The sequence below is a fragment of the Buceros rhinoceros genome, unplaced genomic scaffold (genome assembly GCF_000710305.1).
Source record: "Buceros rhinoceros silvestris isolate BGI_N320 unplaced genomic scaffold, ASM71030v1 scaffold8902, whole genome shotgun sequence".
Lineage (NCBI taxonomy): Eukaryota > Metazoa > Chordata > Aves > Bucerotiformes > Bucerotidae > Buceros > Buceros rhinoceros.
Genome location: NW_010400616.1, coordinates 15,337 through 36,551, shown reverse-complemented (window position 1 = coordinate 36,551; position 21,215 = coordinate 15,337). Strand labels below are relative to the sequence as shown.

Here is a 21,215-nt window from a genome sequence, read left to right as displayed (position 1 = left end):
GGCAGCTTGTCATGAGGAGTATGTTCCCAGGTTTCCCCACCAGTGGTACTCTGGTAGATCACCAAGAACTTTTCAAGGATAAGGCAGTCTTATGGGAAAGTCAGCGTGATGATTGCAGGCACACTCATCGAGTACTTGTATCTTCCAAAGTCAGAAAGCAGCAGCAGTTTTTCTGATGCCTTTTGTTTGTTGTTCTTAGTTTTTTGGGTTTTGGGTTTTTTTTATTCTGTTTCCTTGGAGGCCACCGTGGCCCATGCTGAAGTGAAGGTGTCTTACCTAGCCCCAAATAGATGAAGATGTGGTCAGTTGTTTTACTGGAAAACCTGGGGGGATTTCTGTTTGTATTTCTTAAGTAGTGATTATATAAACTGCTGTGATTTTGTAGATTCAGAATGTATAAGCATCCAAAGTCACCTTAATGGCACTCAGCTCTTCGAAATTGTTGAGTTGGCTTCTCAGGGCTCTCCTTAGGAACTGGAGAAGGTTTGAGTTAATAGAAAGTAATTACTGACCCCTGTCAGGAGGGTGAAATTTTGTTGATTTTTTTTTTTTTGGTTTTGATAGCTTTTAATTGATGAATTATTTCTTTCCTCAGTCTTGGAGGAGATTAGGAGTAGCTGGCATCTGGAAGGTTTTACTGAAAGATTGAGATTAAAGAAGCTACAGGATATGACTTGTAGTAATTGCCATCAACTACGGTAACATCAGGTGGCTGATTAAATGCATTGTGTAACTGTTGTGACATGACATATTGTTCATAGTCAGGGGTGCAATTCGTACCTTTAGTTTTGTTTCCCTTGGAGCTGTCCCAATGCTCTGCTTTGTTTGTTTTTGAAAACTCAGTGACCTGGAACTATGCATAATTGGTTTTTTGCCGCTCTTTCAACTACAGCATGTATACTAGACCACGTTATTCACAAACTCCAATTTTTTTTTTTTTCTATCCTATCTGGCTTGTTTTTACAACTATTGATATGTTCAATTTCCACAGAAAATTGCAGGTTACCTTTCACTTCCCTTCTTGCTTCCACACACCTTAACGAGTTCTTTCTTGTTTTTGCCAGAGATGATGCACTGAGTCGTTTCCACGAGAGGCTTCTGTACTGCTCCAAAGCAAGAAAACATTAAAGAAAAGGTGTGAGGGCACACCAGCATTTTCCTGGCTAGAAAGCTGACCCCCCAAGTGAATGTATTGAAGATTTCTAGACTTGGTGGGACAAATACCTCTACCTCCAGTTTTATGAATACTGCTAGTTATGGCTGTGGAACTCTGTTTGCTGCTGCTGCTGTTTTGTGGAAGTACGATTTCAGAGGTACAGCCTATATACAAACCACCTCCTGGAACTTTGGATTTTGGATTTGTACCAGCCAAGACGTATGATACAGGTGCATACCATGAACCTGGGCCAATAGGAATTTTGTTTAAAATAGTACATGCATTTCTGTACTTGGTGCAGCCAAATTCTTTTCCTCAAGGTAAGCAGATAAACTATTTTTTAAATAAAGATTTGTTGTTGATGTGTTCATGCTATTCTAGATGTCAAGACCATAATCTGAAAGTAAATGATATGAAGGGCTTTGTTGGTAGCCTGTGCTAAGGCCTGGAAATATTTACAGTTCCATTATAAAACAGCATTTTTTTTGCTAAGCATATTGGGGGGGAGAGGTTGTTAATGAAAATTAAATGTTGATGAAATTTCACAGAACTTTGCTTATATATCTGAAAGCTGTCCTCTCTTCCTGTTGCTTGCTATGTGGGAGAAGCAGCCAACCCCAGTTTTGCTACAGTCTTCTTTCAGGTTGTAGAGAATGATGAAGTCCCCCCCGAGTCTCCTTTTCTCCAGACTAAATAACAACCCTAGTTCCTTCAGCTGCTCCTCATAAGACTTGCTCTCTAGAGCCTTCACCGTCTTTGTTGCCCTTCTCTGGACAAGCTCCAGAATCTCAATGACTTTCTTGTACTGAGGGCCCCAAAATAGTATTCAAGGTGTGGCCTCACCAGTGCTGACTACAGGGGGACAATCACTTCCCTGCTCCTGCTGGCCACACTATCTCTGATACAAGCCAGGATGCCTTTGGCCTTCTTGGCCACCTGGGCACACACTGCTGGCTCATGTTCAGCCAGCTATCAATCACCCCCAGGTCCTTTTCCGATGGGAAATGTATTAACTCATCTTTCCAACATATTTTTTGTTTCATTTAGCTCTAAAAAGAGCTAATCTGTTTGTATAATATTGGCATTTAAAATGATATTGAGGTGAAGCTTTACTAAATCTAAGAATGGCTTTGGTTTGTTACTGATTCCTTTTGGTGGTTTAGTTGTACGGTGTTTATATTATTTGGTAGTACATCTTTCTATGTATAAAAACCTTTAGTAATTTTAAGTTTTAAATGAATTTTCTGATCATGTACATGTAATGGTACCTGTGAGTTACTATTTGCTTGTATGTTTGACTTTTCTTCAATAGCTGCTCAAGAATGAGCTCAGATGAACTTGAATGAATGAATTCTGTTTAGATGAGTGCCTGGTACTAGATGAGTGCCCAGGTATTAACCAGGCACCAAAATCCTGGCCTGTTCCCTGCAGGATCGGTCTTCTGACCAGGTCTTACACGAGGTGTAATGAGAGCAATTGCATGAAGCTGACGGTAGTGTCACCTTTTGGAGAAACTGTTTCCAAATACTCCTGTGCCCTCTTTCCTTCCATAAAATATGCAGATGGTATAATTGCCTATCTGTGAGACCTGATATGTTAGGATTGTATCTGCATTTAACTCTTAGAAACAGGCCTTTGTTATGCCTTAAGCCCTACTTCAGTATTTTATTCTCTTATGTTTGTGGGAACTTGATTTCAGTGAGATGTTTATGACCAGGAATTTGCTCTGTAACCTTATGTCAAATTAAATTATTTATTATGTTTAATATAAGCACATAATTATTGAACGTAGAAGTTATGATCAAGATTACAGACCTGTGGGACTGCTTGTTGTAAATTCTGCATCAAGTAGGTGTTATGAAATCCAGCATTCGAAAGAAAGGAGACATCCAGAAGTAAATCACTTGTTCTTAGCTTGTAAGTTTTGAACACCTCATACCTCTCCTTCCATCCTCACAGATACTTCTTGCCAAATCAGTAATTTTTAGAAGTTTGGCTTTCATTATTTGCACTAGGTGAAGTCCTTTTCCCATGCCCCCGCATACCTCTCTGCAAAATACAGATTTGATGGATCATGCAGGTTTGACTCATACCACTTAATTGGTTAATCCGCATAATCTCTTTTGCCATATGCCATTCTGTTTTCACATTCAGTGTATTAATGGTGTAGTTACATATTTGAAATGCCTTTTTTTTTTAAACTGCCAACTCGAAATAGAGTTTATTCTGATTCAGAGAAGAAAATAAACATAATCACAAATGGGCACAGAAAGCAAGTGTTTTGATGTTTCGAACTCAAAACTTCTGAAGCCCCAGTCTAATCAGAATGATGAAGATTTAGCTCCAGGTTGATGCCCCAGTGTATTGCATACAACCATAACAGAGGAGAAGTGTGATTTGCGTGCAGGACTTGGCATCAGTCACTCAGACCTTTGATCTTAGTAGTCTTACATTTTTTTTCCTAATACTTGGAAGTATTAGATGTTTGGTTTTCCAATCTGATGTTAGTACTCTTAGCTGGGAGGAAGAAAAGTGACAGGATTGTCTAATTGCATGTAGATATTCCTACCTTTGCAAGTTATCTTTGAGCTTGCAGTAGTGATCTGGTGGAGCTGAATAACTTTCATACTCCTTCAGGCCCAAGTGTCCCTTTTAGAAAGAAAGCTAGTATGTGCTTTATCCTGCTACGATAAAGAAAAGTATGAAGGGCATCAGCGTCTTTGGGAAACATATTCTTGAAGTATACGCAGCTGTTAGGCCTTAACATTTATTGAAATGTTCTTCTATGTTACTTAAAAATTGAAAGAGATCACTTCATTTGAAGAAAACCAGTCTCAAGAATTATTTTTGTAAGGTTTTTTTGTTTTTGAGTTAAATCTAAGTGATTAATTATTTACTTCTATATTTGTTCATGCCATCTGGTTTATGGATGTACAACTTACTTGAAGTTTAGCTGTAATAGGTGAGTTATTAAAGGGATTAAGTATAGTGCTCAAATAAAGCACAGTAACAGAACCAGGGCAAGGAACTGTAACTCCTTAAGCTTTTTTTAAATTGCTGAGTCCGAGATGACCACTGTGCTCTTTGGATACGACGAGAAACTAGTTTAGAAAATGTGAACTAGGATATCTGATTGCAACGCTTCAGTGAGTGTAAATAGATTCTGCTTTTAACTCCACCAGTTAAGTACTTCTGTCCTCACTAGATGATACACTGGTGTAAATGGGAGTGAATTTGCTCCCAGGCATAAACTGGTACGCGGGGAAGCAGGATCCGCTTTGAGTTAATGATACACTGGAGTGGAAAAGACTGTGTTTGGTGCCTGGTTTGCTACCTAAGGCTCAATAGTCAGTTTAACCATGCTGTGCCTTGGTTTATCCATTTGCAAAACAGAGATGACAGTGCTGCTACTCCTTTTGTTGAGGACTGTGTAGGATAGAGCATCGTTATTCTTGCCTTTTACTAGTGCCACTTGCAATTTTCCTGTAATTTTCTCTTTATTGTAAGTTACTTCCTCATTCAGCCAACATAACAAATTGTCAATTTTTCTCCTAGTTAGAATTTGTCATAAACTGAAGCATTAATTTATTAATGGAATTAAGTCAGTTCATGGTTGTGACATGGTGCATGTCACCTGTTGTGTTGGACATCTTCGGATGTGAACTTGGCATAGACAGGGCATGGTCAGTATGATCCTCTGGCTGCTATGAATGTCTTAGCATGGTTTTGTCCTTGTTCCCATGGAAACCAGTTGTTAGTTGCACTAAGACAGTGTTAATCTCAGATTCCGCTTGCCGGCAGGATGTGCACAACAAATCTTCAGCTTCACAGCTTGTGTCTTGTAATGAAAATGTGAAGAGTTCACAAAGGAAAGAAGCTGAGAATAAAGCTCCTGCACCTATTTTTAGGTGAAATGAGACAAAAAAACTTTACAGGCCTGTTTACCTTACTCTAGTGTACCTGAATGTGTTGCGGGACAACTGTGCCACTTAAAGTTACAACTGCTTTGTTCCAGATTCTGCTTTTTATTCTGGATAACTCTTGTTTCTGCTGAAGTGGGAATAAAACTTTAATATACAAATCAGCTGTTGAGTGCAGACACTTCCTGGGCAAAAGATAGTATGAGGAGTTAAAAGTACTATTTGCCTGTGGGAACAAGAACAAGCTAGTTTTTAAACCTGGACTACACCTCTCAATTCTTTCTGTTCATGGAATCTCACATGTTGAACAGTTTGAGCATAAGACAGGATCAGAACTTGACTATTTTAATGCAAAGTCCTGTCTCTGACCCCTTTTGATCTTCCTTTCTCCTCAGCTGGTCAGCCTTTAAAGCACCTGCAAATTGTGAAGTTCAGCAAGTTAGTCCTGTGTTCTCTGTCTCTGCAATTAATATCTCACATGAGTCTTCAGCAATTAAAACATTTTAACTTAGGAAAAAAAATCACATAACTTGATGTGAAGGTAAAGAGTGTATCTGTAGCTAGTGTAGGTGTAATAAAAAATGCATATGTTGTTGTAGGTAGGTTTGAGCTCCTAGGATATTGATTTTTTTTAATACATTAGCTATGTTAGATGTAAGGTTCTAAAGCAAATAATCAGAACACTTTGTCACCCACTCAATTAAAAGCTCAGTGAGTCAGAGTTAGGTTTTTGGGGCATGAAACTAACTTCTTTCCCTTTTGTAACTACTTAGTTCTTGGTTGCCCATTTCTACTTTAGTTTTGTTCCTTGTTAGTAATAAGTCTTGCACAGTTCCTCGACAAAAAACCTGCATGTATCTGGATGTGACAGCATTGGAGCTAAACTCAGCTACTTGTATCTGGTAATGCCCTTTTGTTTTTTAAACTGTAGACTTTCCCAGGAACATGGGGCATGTACACACCAGCATGTGGTGAAAGGACTGTGCTCTGGCTCTGACTCGTGTGCAGATGCTGCAGTCCAGCAACATGAGGTACTGTGGAGGTACCTGAAGCAGTTATGACCGTTTATGAAACCTTAACTTACAGTATCCTTTTTCCAGTTCTGTGAAGTCTCAGTTTTAGTTTCAGTGGGAAACTGTACTGATGTGGTAGACTGGTTTTTTTGAGCTACCGTTTGACAGCTACCCACTCTGTGTATGTAGGTTGGTTTTCTGAAAGTGTATGTCTTGAAGCTGGGTCAGGTGCACAGATGGCCATTGGTAGTGCGGGAACTAAGAAGTAAAGAAGAGTAAGATCTGCTCTTTAGTAAATTAACTGTTACGTTGGCTAAGCTGTATTGTGACATGACAGTTTCAGTAAGCTGTACAACCAGTGCCTTCGACACATCCCTGTAACTTTTGTTTTTCCAGCACTATGGCTAGAGCTGTGATGTGAATTTAGAGTAGCAGCTCAAGCATGTATATGTCAAAAATGCAGGTTCTGGTGACAGAGGTTGTGTATATCAAGTAGTGGTGGTGTCATGTGGGTAGAACTGGGATAAGAAGGGGAAAGTTGAGATGCTCTAGTTGATGACATACCCATGTAAACAAGGCATACTCTGGGAATGTTGCTGAAGTAGATTTAAGACCTGCTTTTTTATTTTCTTAGGCGTCAGAAGAGTAGTTTCTTTTCCCTGAACTATTCCAAACTGCAGACTATTTTAACAGATTGCTTGTCAAAAGGATTTTTTGTGAACAGGGAGGAGAATGAGGTTTTAGGGCGGGAAGGCTTAGTACAGATTATCTGCTGGAGGCTACTGCAGAAAACTACAGTTGCAGGCATTAACAATTCTCAGATGTCTTCCTGCCCCCTCTTTTGGATTACATAAACAAGGAATCTTTCCTGCAGACAGGCATCTTGTGGAAAATAAGCAAGTCGCTTTTTAATCTGAAAATCTTGCACTATACACACATCCGGAATCCTTTCTCTGAAGTGCTTGCCCCGATCTGGTTTAGTATTGACTGTCAGCTGTGCTAGGAGAAAAAATATATCTTGACAGCATTTGAAAAATGACAGTCTAGCTTCACAATTTCAACACTGTTCGGACAGAGGAAGAAACTAGTGATAATGAACCCCAAGCAAAGCTTGAAGGGTTACTTTCTGTGGGGAGGGTGTTCAGAAGTGGCATTACCACAGATGGCTGTGATAATAGGCTGGAGGGCACCGCAAGCAGTTGTATCACTTGGAGGTTAGATTATAATAATAAATAAAATGGGCCTACAGTTGTGTGGTATTGAAATTCAGCTCATATTTCCAAAACCTAAACTGCCTTCCACCTCTTCCAAAGTAGACAGTTATTTCCGTTCTGTCTGTTGGGAATGTTTCCTAGCAAGTGGGGTGAGTTGCCAAGCTGGCTCGGGAAACCTGCTAATAATTACAGCACGGGCAGTGCCAGGCCATGCTTGAAACTGTTCTGACCCTGTTCTGCTTGTCTACAGACATTAATGGGAGACCCAAGGTATAGCCAAATTGTTGAACAGCAGCATTCCCTGCTCCTGGTGCACAGGGGATGAGTTCTGGGTGCAGCTAAATCCAGAGCTGCAAGGAAGAGAGGATTGGGCAGTATGGGATAGTATTGTGGCAGAAGGTGGCCTTATGTGAATCATCTTTACCTTGAATGATGAACATAGATAGGGTGTGTATATTTTTAAAGAAAAAAGCAAAATTTGTGTGTCTAGATAATTAGTACTACTGCGTGGTGTGTGTATTGGGGGCAGGGGTGGTACTGTTAGGTATATTGAATGTAGTGTGGTGTTTCTGTACTAGCAATTACAGGGAAATGCTGAATTCAGCTCTATGTGTATTGAATTTTTTTTTTAACTTCTCTAAAAGAATGCCCATTCCATTTAGCGTCTCATAGCAAAGGGATAAGTGCCTTGGGCACCAGCTTGGTCATAGCTAAAGTTTTACCTTTCAGATGCCAGTGCGTAATCACAGTCAGAGTATGCCATATGAAGAAGGCTGTTATTTATGTCCCTTCCTCTGTTAACAGGAAATCCAAACTACTAAAAGCATGAAAGCTTGTTTGAGACTTTCGGAGCATACCTGCAGCATCTTGTATGGTGAGAAGTGGGATGGAATAGGTTTTGGGTCCACCACGTTATCATGTGTGAACCTCTTTGAAAATTATCTGTGACTGCAGATATCTTGTGGGTTTTCAGGCTGCTGTGCTGAGGCTCTGTGATTTTCCTAGTTTAGCAATGTCATCTACTCGTCTGTCCATGGTCCAACTCCATTTAATTTTTACAAGCTTATCTATCTGCATGGTGTTGAACCTTATTCTCTTTCTCTAACTTGTGGTTCATGGAACTGACGGGGATGGGGGTGATGTCACTGAACTTACTGGAATACTATTTTCACAAGCCTCTAAGGGACCTCTCAATTCCATCTTCACCTTGGCTTTTATGAAGCATTTTGAGTTCATGTGAGATACTGTATGGACACTGCCAGTTATTGGAAAAGCAGTCATTTTACTTTATCTTTCTTTGTAACAGACAATCATAATTAGGTGACATTAACCTAGATCTCTGCTCTTTTTTTATGTCTGACAGGTTGCTTAGCTTGTCGTTAACACAGCAACAAACTTGTAGTTCTTGTTGAATGATAGCTTTTTCTTCAATGACGTCAGCCAAAGTAATAAGAACTTGATAGGTCTTTGCAACAAATCTTCTTTCCTCTGTCCTTATAGTCAATGGTCAATTACATTGAAAATTCTGAGAAATAGATTTTCTTCCTCTCTTTCTCACTATTTTCTTTTTGCTTCTCAGGATGCTTTGCATAACTTTTAGATGGTTTTATGTAAATGAATATGCACTATTCAAAAGTTGCTGGAGCAAAATAAATGTGCAACTATTAATTTTAGGGGGTTTTGTCATCCTTTTAATAGTATTAAATCTTTCCATCCTGGTATGAAAGCTTTTGAGTATACTTCTTCCATTTCCACAGATGAGCTATTTTCTTTGTAGAAGGGAAAGCAGATACCACAAATGTCAGCTATTGTAGTTTAAACTGACAAACCAACATAAACATCTTAGTGTAAGCCTACCAGTTATGAAGAAGCTCCATAAAGCTGCTTTGACACATTTTTGCGGTGTGCACATTTATTTCTTCTCATCTAAAAACAATTCTGTGATTCAATTGTGACCTGCATTGCATTGTAACATAGTCAAGATGTTTTTTTTTCTCTGGAAATACACGAAATGGTTTTATTTTTGTGATTACAGTTGTGAATGTTCTTGTTACTATGAAGTATTGCTTTCAGCGTTTAACTCAGCTGAAAGATTCTTGGGTGTACCTGTACAGAACAAATACAAGCTTGAGGCCTAATTAACTTTCTTCAGAGTAGCAACCTTTACTTTTGCTTTGATTTTTGAATGAAGTAGTGATCTCTGCAGTACTGCGTGTGACAGTTACCAAACGTATGTGGAAAATTGTGGCCCTTGCAGAAATGGGGAAAAGAGAGGGAATTCTGAGGAACCTCAGTGAGGCTGCCAGAATGCCAGTCACTGAGGTAATTAGAAGCTGGTACCAGTGGGGCTCCAGCATGTAATTCCCAATTATCTGTGTTCATATTTCCAGTAATTCAAGTTGTGCAATATAAGAGGTTTTTCTGTGCTTTCCTCAGTTTATAGCAACTTCTGCGGAGAGATAGGAATAGAAAAAAGTGCTGTGGTTCATACATTTTAAATATTTACTGCTTTGATCGAATTTACAAGTCCAGTATGTCTACAGAACCTACGTTATCAAGAAGTTGCTCAGTCTCTGCAGTGTGCTAAAACAGACAAGCATATACAGCGCATCAAGTTAAATCTTTGCCCGTAATCTGTTGTAAATCCTTACCAGATGGTGGCCTGGAGAGAACTTTAGGTAGCTACTGCAAACAAAGTAAGTGGCAAAAAATAGCTGCTGTGGCACAAACAATGTGCTACAGAAGTTTTGTTGCCTTTAGAAAATGAGAGAATGCAGTTTCTGTGTGGAATACTTCTTCAAAGCTTTCTACTTAACTTTGTATCTGCATGATATATGCAAATTTATTGCAGTCTCCTAAGGAAAGATTTTTCTAAAGGCTTCTCTCTTTTTTTTTGTTCTTTTTTCAAAACTTCAGCAAGAACAGAACTTCCTTTGTAGCAAAGAACAACTAGAAAGTCCCTGCAAAGGTTATTTTCAAAGGAGAAATCTTTCATTCTAGGAGTCCTGTAACAGTCAATATTGTGGCAATTGCTTTTTTTCTTTAAACCTTTTCCTGACCAGGCTCTTTAGCATTGTCTGTGCATGTTGGGGAAAGCAGAATGTGCCTAAACAGAAAATGTGACTGCACTGAAGGAATAAACTCAAGTTTGGAGCAGCTGTAAGGTGTGAGGATTTTCTGTGGAAGACTTTAATTACATTTGGTCTTCCTGACTAATTACAACCTTGAGGAAGCTAAATTTACCAAACTTATAGTTTTATCCATATTTTTTGGAAATTGGATAAGTTTTCATATGCACGAATGAAGTTCATTGACTTACTATTGTCTATCCACTGGTGTATAATTTCTTCAGTAGATCAATGGTATTTTCTGTCAGGAAGGTTGCAAAGGGGGTCTCTTTAATTTCATGTTCTGGTTATTGCAGCCTGCTTGCTTAGCAGCTGTTGCCGCTCAGCGATTCCTTGTCTACAGCAGTTGCACTGTGGTTCATCCTGCCTGCCCTCTGGTTAAAGCTCAGTGTGTTTAGACCACTCCTACAGTTTCAATTCTGCTCGTAGCCGTTCACCTCTTCATTGCATCCTTCATATTGCAGCTCTAGCCCTTGTCGCATTGCCCCTCACTGCATCCAGTATAAGCTAAGATTCATTTCTTAGGTGGTCTAGTAGATGGTCCTTTCAACTATGAATAACACACTGTGTGCTTTACAGGTCTGCCAAGACCTTAAAAATGCATTTACCCTATTTTTCCTTGTGTCGCATTGTGTGTTGCTGGATTTTGAGACCGAGCCAGAGTACTGTAGGGTAAGTGTATTTCTCTTTCTTTTGATCAGCTTGTAAAGAGTGCAGAGTCAGAGAATGGGAGTGGATGATGATTGTGTTGATAAAAAGAAACAGCATATTGAAGGCAGAAAATGGTGAAAAGACAGGTTGCCATAGCAGATGAGATGAGAAGATAAAATACTTAAGTGATTTAGTAGTAGTTGTCCTTTTTAATCTCCATTCAAACAAGTTTTTCTAGCCATTGTAGAATAAGCAGTCTCTAGGGATTTTATTCTTGCCTTTTTTCTTGTCCAAAAACATGGCTGATGGTTTAAGATTATAGTTTCTGCACATTTTATTCACCTGCATTAAAGAAATACAGGTGATTGGACAGAGAATTTCCTTTTACCATCTCTGTAGCCTAAGTAGGTGGTCCTGTGTGGGGGCTTCAGAAGCGAGGGAAGGTGGGTATCTCTCAGAAGTTGTGCTTGAGAGGAAGAAGTCCAGCATGGCATATTGTGAGGAGCAGGAGAGTGGAAGCTGAACCAACCTGATGTTCCTAGGAACTCCAGGAAAAAACCTGGGAATCATATAGAGAGATTGCTCGCCTAAAATTTGTGGGGAGAATTTATCTGAGAATGCTGTGGTTTGCTTGTTTGGTTTTTTCTTCTCCTTCGTTTGGGTACAGAGGTTATGACCTAAGTCTGTCTGAGGGAGATGTGAAGAGGGGAGTGAATCTTTCGGATCTGGAGTTGGAAAGGAATGGCCTAGACTATGCGGTTAGCTGCATGGATTAGACTCCTCATCTGTGGACTAAAGTGGTCTTCTGTTGTGTGGGAAGATCTCTTCAACTCTGAGACTTCCCACTTGGCACTGCAGAAAGAGGAGAGACTGCACAGGGCGAGCAATGTGGTGGGATCCCCTCAGCAGTCTCTTCACCAATGTGCACGGTGTCAATTCTTTGTCCATGAACAGTACTGAGCTCTCACCTTGCTCTGCAGTGGAACCAGAGCCGAGTGATCACTGTGCCATGAGGGACAGAGTGAGCAGAGCTGTTAGGTACTTAAATGGCAGTAAAGAGGAGGTCACTGGGTTACCTTCTGAAGGAGACCTCTTCAGTGGGACATAAATCACAGTAAAGGCTAATGGCTAGAGGCTTTCCAACTTTGGGGAAGTAACCAAAGCCCCATTCAAGTCCAAGCAAGTAGTTTAAAATGTCAACAAACTTGCAGTAAAACTTGCTACAAGACACCTGAAAGATTTTTCTCTGATAAGTCTGAAAGGCTAATATAGCTTTCCTGGTTTTCTTGGACTTGCAAGAGTTATTCATTAGTCTGAGTCATTATTAGAAAGGAAAACCAAAGCTTGAAGTAATTTTAATTCATTAATTTCAGACTAATTATTGCTACTTATTTAATTAAATGTGGTGACATTAAATGTGGTTGAACTGTCAGAGACACTGAACTATTCGGTGTGTGTGTAGTCCATTGACTCTATCTGTTATAGATTAAGGGGAGTGGGAGGAAATACTGTGATATGCATTAGAATAAAACAGCATTAAAGCAGTTATTAATTTATCGTGTGTATTATCTATGCAATTCTCCCTCATTCTGAAAAATCTCCATTCAGTGTGACATGAATGCTTCAGTCATGGTTCTTACTGGTTTACTTGAAGTCCTTTTTGGAATAGAGGCCTAATATGTTATATTATGCATAAAAAGATATGTTAATTTCTGACATAATTTGATTAATGCTGGAATTGCACTGTAACTGAACAGGCTCAATGGAATTGTTTGAGTGAAGATGAAACATAGCATTCCCAAAGGTTTTACTCCAGCTATTTTCCTGTCACCTAGATTTGAAAAGGTCCTTCTTGGAAGAAGAATTTGGAACTAATTTATGTTGGTATTCAATAGCCCGACAGTTTATTTTTAAATCTCTGTCATTTTTGCTTCCCTTTCTCTAGAGCAGTTCTAAGAAGCAAGCCTAGTGCTATCATTTTCTTGTCTGGGTAATGAGAGATGAGTGTATGTACACAGTACGTGTGCATTGTAGGAGTTGGTGATTATGTTTTCTTAACTGGGCTCCTCAGAGGTGCTTAATATTTCATTACAAATTGCATTGGTAAATTAACAGTTCATCTGGCTAGTTAGGTTTACTAGAGCAGATGGCATTTTGCATGTGTGATGAGAGCAAAAAGAAGACAGAGCAAAGCAATAATGTAATTAGCTGTGTAAATGAGCCTCGCAAGGTAAATCTCTTTAACCCCAGTGATAAAATGTTTTCTGTGCTAAAGCCTTGGATTACTGGTCCTGTGAGACAATGTGTGCAGCTGGTCAAGTCAAGATTTCAGAAATAATCCTGTTAATTTGAAAACAGAGGATGTCACTTTTTATCACACCTTCCTCATGCTTTTGTATTTGAAAGAGGAATCTGCTTCAAGGTGGTACTCTACCAGTAATGCAGAAGAGAGTCACGTTGAGATACCTTAGATCAATTAAAAAAAAAACCAAAACACGTATTTAAGTTCTAGAGGTGAGATGTTCAGCTGGAGAAGAAGGGTGCTCCATAAACATAAACCGAAGTCACAGGCTGAATAAATGTGAGCTGAGGTGTCTCTTTCTTGTGTTACAGCAAGCTGTGTAGCTACCTGTGAAAAACAGTGATGCTTGTTTTTACACAGTACCTGGCAAAGCTTAACTCTTATGCGCTGCAGTAGTAACTGTGCGTTCTGTTAATGTGCGTAAAACCTTGAAGGATCATAGAATAGGTTGGGTTGGAAGGGACCTCTGAAGATCATCTAGTTCAACCCTCCCTGCAATAAGCCAGGGAGATTCTTGATGCTGCAAAACCACTAAGGCATGTTTGTGCTTATCGATGTGTGGGGGAGTAGCTGCAGGTAATCTCGCATTCAGTTATAGTCAAAATTATTTTTTTATAGGAATATATACAATTTACACATTTCATTAGAAATTCATCAACTGGGAATATGTCTAATCCAGCTGATACTGAAGGCTATTGAAATAGTGAATTCATGGCAAGGAGTGGTCGATCACTGTGTGCTGACTGGTGAGGAAAAACACCCTGAAGTGTCACACTACTTCTGAAAAATCATTGCAAAGTAATACAAGTAGTAAATCTTTATTCAGCAGGGAAATCTCACATTCTGAAAAATTAAGGGGGAAAATGGGTAGTGTAACAGTGGCCATTGTGCTATGTATAAAACCTGTATTGTTTTCTCCATTTAAACTTATATTTAACAGGAAAGGCTAATGTTTCTAAAATTTTATCTTGTACTGATTTCCATCAGTAGGAAATTTATCAAAGGAAGCTTTTGTCAACAGTAAAACATAGCTTTCTTACATGCTTCCTCGCAATGCTTTCACTCCTCCATCAAATAAGTTACAATAAAAAGTAAGCATGATTGTAGGATAATTTTGAAATAATTTCCATCAGAAGGGACCCCAGGATGTCATCAGTTCCAACCCTTTTCCAAAGCAAGATGAACCTCTGAATTAGGAGCAGCCTAAAAGCAAGGCCAGATTGCTGGGGGCTCTCCTGCTTGGCTTCAGGGTAGCAGCAAGGAGAGTAGAAATTTCTCTTTAGCAGCTGTTCTGTGGTGCGTTGTCACACAATGCTAAATGTGTTGTCACACAGCTAAATGGTTGAATAAATATGTAAACCCTTTTCTTTTTCTGCTTGCTGAAAGGCACTTAGCTGTAGAGAAAACTCCTTACATTATGTATTTTATGCACCAGTACTTCTTAAATTTACTTATGGTAAATTGGTAGGTATATAGCCATAAACAAGAAGAAAAATTCCCTCTGCTGAAGAAGAAAAAAAATTCTTAACAGCCAGTGTGAATTACACTTTTGGCGTTTGTGCAGTTCTGCCTCACTTGGCTGTGTACCTCCTTCCCACTGAAACTCCCAGAGAAACATGGATGGTGCCTGGGATGGTCTTGATTTAGAAAGGACTCCGCTAGTTCCAGTATGCGAGACGTCTCAGAGCTGCAGTGTGGATCAACTGTCTGTTGCCCATGCAGTAGTGTGTGCCCTTTCCTTTTGTAGTCTCCTGACTCCGGTGCTTATTTTACATATGTTTTAGATATACTTCTGTTACTATGAGATTCGATGTATCTTCTAGCACATGTATGGTCTTTCTAAAATGAGGCTGCCTCACCTTAGAGTCCTTGATCATCTGCTGCTAGCATCGGTTTTGCGTTTTAGAGTAGACTTCCCATCTGTGGATAATTTGCTCTGGTGATATGTTGAGGGTTTTTTTTTTTTTCTCTCTTATGTGGCAGTCTGGCTGGCTGCAGCTTCCTTGCCTCATTGTGTCTTTTCTTTCCTTGGACATAGTTTTCTGCAAGGAACTCCTTAGGATCTCTTCAACTTGTGGATCAGTTGAGTCCACGTTCCCTCTGCAGGGTGTTGGGGAGGGAAGACTATGGGTGCTGTTTGCTTGGCGTTTTCCTTTCTTGCACCACATACAGGGTTAGAGAAGCACGAGATCACAGCCTCTGTGAACTCACTGAAGATATTTCACAAGTGCTACAGTAAATTCCGAAGAGGGCTCAGATTTGGGGGGAAATGCACACTCAGTTTATAACCTACAGGCTGTTTATTGATCCCCGGGATAGGTAACTTACTGGAGATTTTTCTCAAGTATGTTGAGCTGCATGTGGGGAGAATAACAGTGGGGTAATAGTAATGTGAGGTCTAGCTCTGTATGAACATGGGAGGCAGAGGGCTTCTTGAGGTGTCACGTGCTCCTTCATAATATGTTTTCTTTTGGTCAGAGGAGACCAGAAGTTCAGTCAGTCATGTCTCCCAAATATATGAATGCTACTGCTTGTACCCAGCCTAGCATGCAGCACATCCAGAGCCACTGATGCCCCTCTGAGGAGGAGGTTCTGCAGAGCTGGGGTTTCCCTTCTTCAAGTGCAATTGTCATGGAAATGACCAGGAGCCACAGTTCCCAGCATACTTCCCATAGGGGTGGCAAAACATTAGTAAGGGTAGGCTGGTAGTGTCCCAAAAAGCTGACCCATTTGTTGCCGCTGATGGGGTTTGCTGAAAGAAGCTGGTATGGTGAAATGATACTTATAATGTTAAGTGGCACTATTTGTTTTAACTTTCTACTTACTTTTTTTGGTGGTTGCTCTATTTTTTTCTGTATTGTGAACAAGTTAGAAATGAATGTGTTAGATGAAGCTGGACGTACAGTAAGTTGGCATGTGTCAGACTTTCTGATTTGTATCACATGGTACTCTCATGTGAAGGTTGTTCGTCCAGAGAACAAAAAAAAAAGAAAAAAAAGAAAAAAACTGGGATAATGTTGGCAAGATAAGGGCATTCTTCCTTGTACTATTTGGTCAAGAAGGCATCATGAACTTGTGTCTCACATTACGTATCTAATTCTGTGTGTGTGTGTGTATATATATACACACAAGTATGTACTTGTGGTAAACATGAAGCAAAACTGATACTCAGAATTTTGTCCAGGTTATTGATAAGTTTGTGATTAACTTTTAAAATGATGCTATGGTACAGATGATGGTCTGGGAAAATCCTTCACTGTATTTCGTCAGGAGTCGATTAATTGATAGATAACCTAGTTATCTTCTTGTGAGCCCATAAAATACACAGCTAATTAAAAATGTGGTTACTAGACAGGTTTATGGAAACACGTGCTTGCCCAACCTGTTGATGTCACTTCTTAATTTCATCTTGCCTACCTAGCAGTAGCATTCATACCATCCTCTTTCCCCTGTTTTAAATATTTATGTTGTTAAACTCTGGAATATTATTGCTTATTTTCAGATCTCATCAGAAAACTAGCACAGCAGAAGTTGGGAAATACACAGGGCGATTATCAGAAGGTAAATTGTCTATGTGTATCCACATAAAACAATGAGAACTTGCTTTGAAATTCAGTTTTGTTTCTAAAATAGGAAATAGTATCTTAAAGCAATAACAACAGGATGCAAGAATGAAATTTGTGAATGATGTGTGTGATGTTTTCGTAGAAAATGTGGGTCCAAAAGCTTTCCAAAAATATTACAAAAAATTTCATAAGCCACTGTAAAGAAGCTATGCATAGTTAAGGCTCACTTATAAATTCCAGCTGTAATGTGATTGTTGTGTCTGTTGCACAAAAATTCTTGGCATTGAAAAGTGTGGTTTCTTTTTTAATGCTTTAAGACAACCATTACTGCTCAGCTTTCATGTTAGCTGCAGCTATTGTCCTCATAAAGCTGGATTTATATGCTGATTCTGGTGCCTTTGTAAAAGAAAGTTTCCATAGCCTACTTATAAAATATATTTTAGTTTATGTAGCGTGTGAATCACATCACAGGTATTTTTCATTCTCTCTTTAGGTTTATGATTATCCTGTAACAGTGGAAATTTGTAGGGTACTTGGTAGCAGGAGAAGATAGAAAATAATCTGAATCTGACTTTAGACTATTCTCAAGGACAGTACCCCATCTTTGAAGCAATGTCACTGTTTGAGTTCCTGCAGTAGGAACCTTAACCAGGACCATGCAACGGACATGTTACTTTGTGTGAGCTACTTGTTTGTCATCCCTGCAATATGGTGGACCTGTCAGGAAGATGAGTGAGGAACTTGGCGTAGTGGCAGGCACTGAATGATTGCCTTGAACCAGAATAACCTTATTGATATTGAGATTTGAGGGAGGAAAGCCTTGTGCTTCCATGTCTTCCTGTCCATGAGCCAATCACTCCAGTAACTTGATAACCTCTGTGTGACATCCGAGTGTGTGGGTATTGTTGTTATGCTGCATCAAGCAACTCTTGCCAATCCCATATGCTTCTTGTTGGGGCTCTGTGAGAGCAGTGCATCGCAGATTGTGCCTGCACACTCGGGGAGTGACTTGGCAGAGTCTTCGGACAAAACCATTAGACCGTAGGTGGTATACATGAGTATAGTATTTAGCAACTTCTGTGCAAGTGATGAGAAATTTGAGACTAATGACAACTGTAACCCTGTGTAGTGGAAACACTTGTTAAAATACTGAGTGGTTATAGAGTGGCCAATACAATATTAGGTGTGCTTAGGAAGTAAAACAGATAAAGCCATCTATAGTTCCTCTTTTTGATCTGAATAAAATGCAAAACTTTGAAACAAATTTGGAAAAGGAAAATCTACCAAGAGAAGTACAGTCCCTTCAGAAGACAGAAGCATCAGTGAAAGATAGCTGTGAAGAGGCCAGCATGGCTGTAGATGTGCCTGTAGAGGAATTTCTAGTGGGGGCAGGGAAGCGTGAATGTCACATAGAAATGTTGCCCATGGTTTTGATCACTCAAATTCAGGGAGAATGGATGTGGAGTAGGATGGGTTCAGAAAGAATGTTTTGGGAAACAAACAGGTCTTCAGAGAAGACTGGAAGCGTTTGCTTCGCTTAGCAAAATAGTTGGTAAAGGAGTTGATAACTCCTTGTAAATATATACAGAGAGGCAGCACTGGGAAGAAAAAACTGTATTTGGGCAAAAGATGGTGCTGTCATAGAAGCAAAGGGGCAAAAATGAGCCATGCATACATCCCTGTAAGACTCTAGTTCACCAAATGTTAGGAAGAGCCCTTTGGTAGCGAACAGGAAATCTGGTTCTGAAATGTATCCTGTTAAATTTCTACTGTCTTTCCTCTGTATCTTGTTTAACTTATTTGTAGAATGTGCTAGTGACCCAGGAGGCCCCTCCTACTTCTGTGCTGTGTGTCCTTGTGTTTCCACTTGGGCTCTTACCATTGACATCTCGCTTTCTGCTGTCAGGGACAGCAATCTGCCAGGACAGCCCAGAGGCTGAGCGCAGCTGCTGTGCCTGCTCAAGAGGAGCTAGCTTGCTGCTGCTGCCATTGCTTTACTGCTTCTGGGAGATGTGCTGCCTTAAAAGGTTCAAAATCACAGTTGGTACCAGATTTTTAAGGGAGGGTAAGCATTTGTTTCCTCCCATTAAAAGTATAGTTCCAAATATTATTTTGAATGCTTTAAGCATGTTTTACAGCAGAAATTTCATAAAGCTGTGTGTGATGCTGAAAAAAATTGCCTAAAACTTGAGAATATTTCTGGTTCTCTTCAGACTTCAAGTTGCTGTCTTTAGCTTTTCCACTTCCTTTTTCTCTTTCAGTTGTGAGAAACGGGAAAGTGTTAGCACTGGTGAACTTGTCATACAGAGATGAAGGGGAAAAATACAAGAAATTCTATTTCCATTGTGGAAACAAAGGGGAAATTGGGTTCTTCCGAAATTCCTATCATTGAATATTTAGTTTTCAGGGTTTTTTCTTAAATTACAGGTAATAAATCAATTAAGAACCTGATATATAGACTTACTTAGTCATTCCTGAATGTGTTTTCTTTTTTACTTTTGAATAATTTAAATTAAACCTCCACATAATTAGTTAAAGTGAGGGTGAATTTTGTGTGTAATGTATGAAGGTCCTGAACCTGGTGCTAAAACTGTAGCTTTTATGCCAAAATAAAATGAGAGTTGAAAAGAAACAGTCAGGAATATCATAGGTCAGTTATGACAGGTGTAACTCATGAAGAAATCACTAACCTCAAAGTAATGAAATCTCTAGCCTTCTATTCTGTGAGATGTGTTGGGAATTATATGAAACAGATGCTCAGTGCAGTTTAGCGTGGAAATACTTGTTGAGCAAAACCTAGATTCCTTTTTCTTACCAAGGAAACCAGGAATTATCTGCTCCGTATTTCATTGTAAATAATTTTCCATAATTATTTAATGGTGCTTCTGTGTGTTAGTTTAGTAGCTTTCTCTTATTGTTTCTGTGTTGTTAGTAGTTTTGGTCATGGTTAACTATTCATTATTCATGTGATTTGTTTTTGTGCATGCTGCCTGTGTATTATACACATTCTCCATTTGTTTTGACTTCCACAGCCAGAAAATGTTGTCCTGACTCTTCAGGTAATGTCTTATGGTAGATGTACACCTTTGAAAACAAACTAACCATGTCTGTATACACCACTTCTCTTAAAACATCCATAACTATTTTTAATGTCATTTATAATTTTTTTATCCAAGTTATTTTAAAATTCGTATTGTTTTGTCAAGTAATTTCTGAAGTGTTCAGCTAACTAGAAAAAGGTTGTGTTTTTTCCTAAAATCTAGTCGAGTTCTTCTTCCAAGCATATAGTTCGTATTCTTCAGAAGGGATAACAGTTTTTAACTAATAGTTAATAATAACAATAAAAAAAATAGGTTTCATCCTAGAATTGCTAATTAGGTCAGAAATTTGCAACTCTGCTAATGGTGATGGTTGCTGTATTTGGATCAGTTGGTAATTAGGGATTGCGAGGAAGGGCATCAGCGAAGCTGGAACTGGAGCATGATTGATAGCTTGTGAGAAATTTCAACTTATTTTGCAGGACAATACACAACCTCAATTTTGTCCCTTTACTGCCAAGTTGCCCGTGTGCTGGCGGATTAGTAAAACAGAAGAGGACTCAAAGTAGTAGTATGAGAATTAGTTCTTCTAAAACTGGGTCAAGAAAGGAGAAGAGAGATTTATCAGGGAAGAAAGACCGCTGGGGCGTGCCCACACCACGCTGTCTACCTCTGTGCACAGACACCTGCCTGATCTGTGTTGTATTGGCTTGTGTTCACAGCACAGGTTAACACTGTGGCCAGCTCACTGCTTATCCCCTGGAAGCCACGTCACCTTGTGTGGGGCTGCGCCAAAGCTGCCTGGCCCAGCTTCTCGGTCTTGAGGCACTTGCACTGCTTCCAGCACAAAAGCTAGTTAGGGTATTTCATTGCATCAATCCCTTTCACTCCTTCCAGCTCTTGAAAGCGTCCTTTTAGTTGCTGCTGCTTTGCTGTTTGGCAGCAGAATAAATGTCTTTACCTGAGAGAGCTTAAAACCCAGTCTTTCATGTTTTCCAGTCCCTAAGCAGTTTTTGCTTCAGCAGTTTGAAGAAACCTCTGCCATTGCAATCGATTTTCTGGTGAAGTACATCCCTTTGTGGTTCATACAAATCTCTACACTCATAACTGATTAAAAAGGATAACAAGCTGAGCCTCCGTCCCCTGTCCCAGAAGGAGTGTTGGTCTAGTCAGCCTTGCTGACATTTGTGGAGGCTTTTTGGAAACAGAAGTGAGAAGCAGTAAATT

The 21,215-nt window shown here is 39.5% G+C and overlaps 1 protein-coding gene across 1 annotated transcript in view; it reads left to right on the top strand.

The window, feature by feature from the left end:
• Nucleotides 1–1,256: 1,256 nt before the first annotated feature.
• LOC104489740 (prominin-1-A-like) overlaps nucleotides 1,257–21,215 on the top strand; it is a gene marked incomplete at its 3' end in the record, with an annotated part of 34,881 nt that continues 14,922 nt past the window's right edge. The window contains exons 1-3 of the mRNA XM_010131942.1: nucleotides 1,257–1,476; nucleotides 16,887–16,945; nucleotides 19,983–20,009. Of these exons, the coding sequence (XP_010130244.1) occupies nucleotides 1,257–1,476; nucleotides 16,887–16,945; nucleotides 19,983–20,009 (306 nt within the window). The remainder of the gene's footprint in view (nucleotides 1,477–16,886; nucleotides 16,946–19,982; nucleotides 20,010–21,215) is intronic.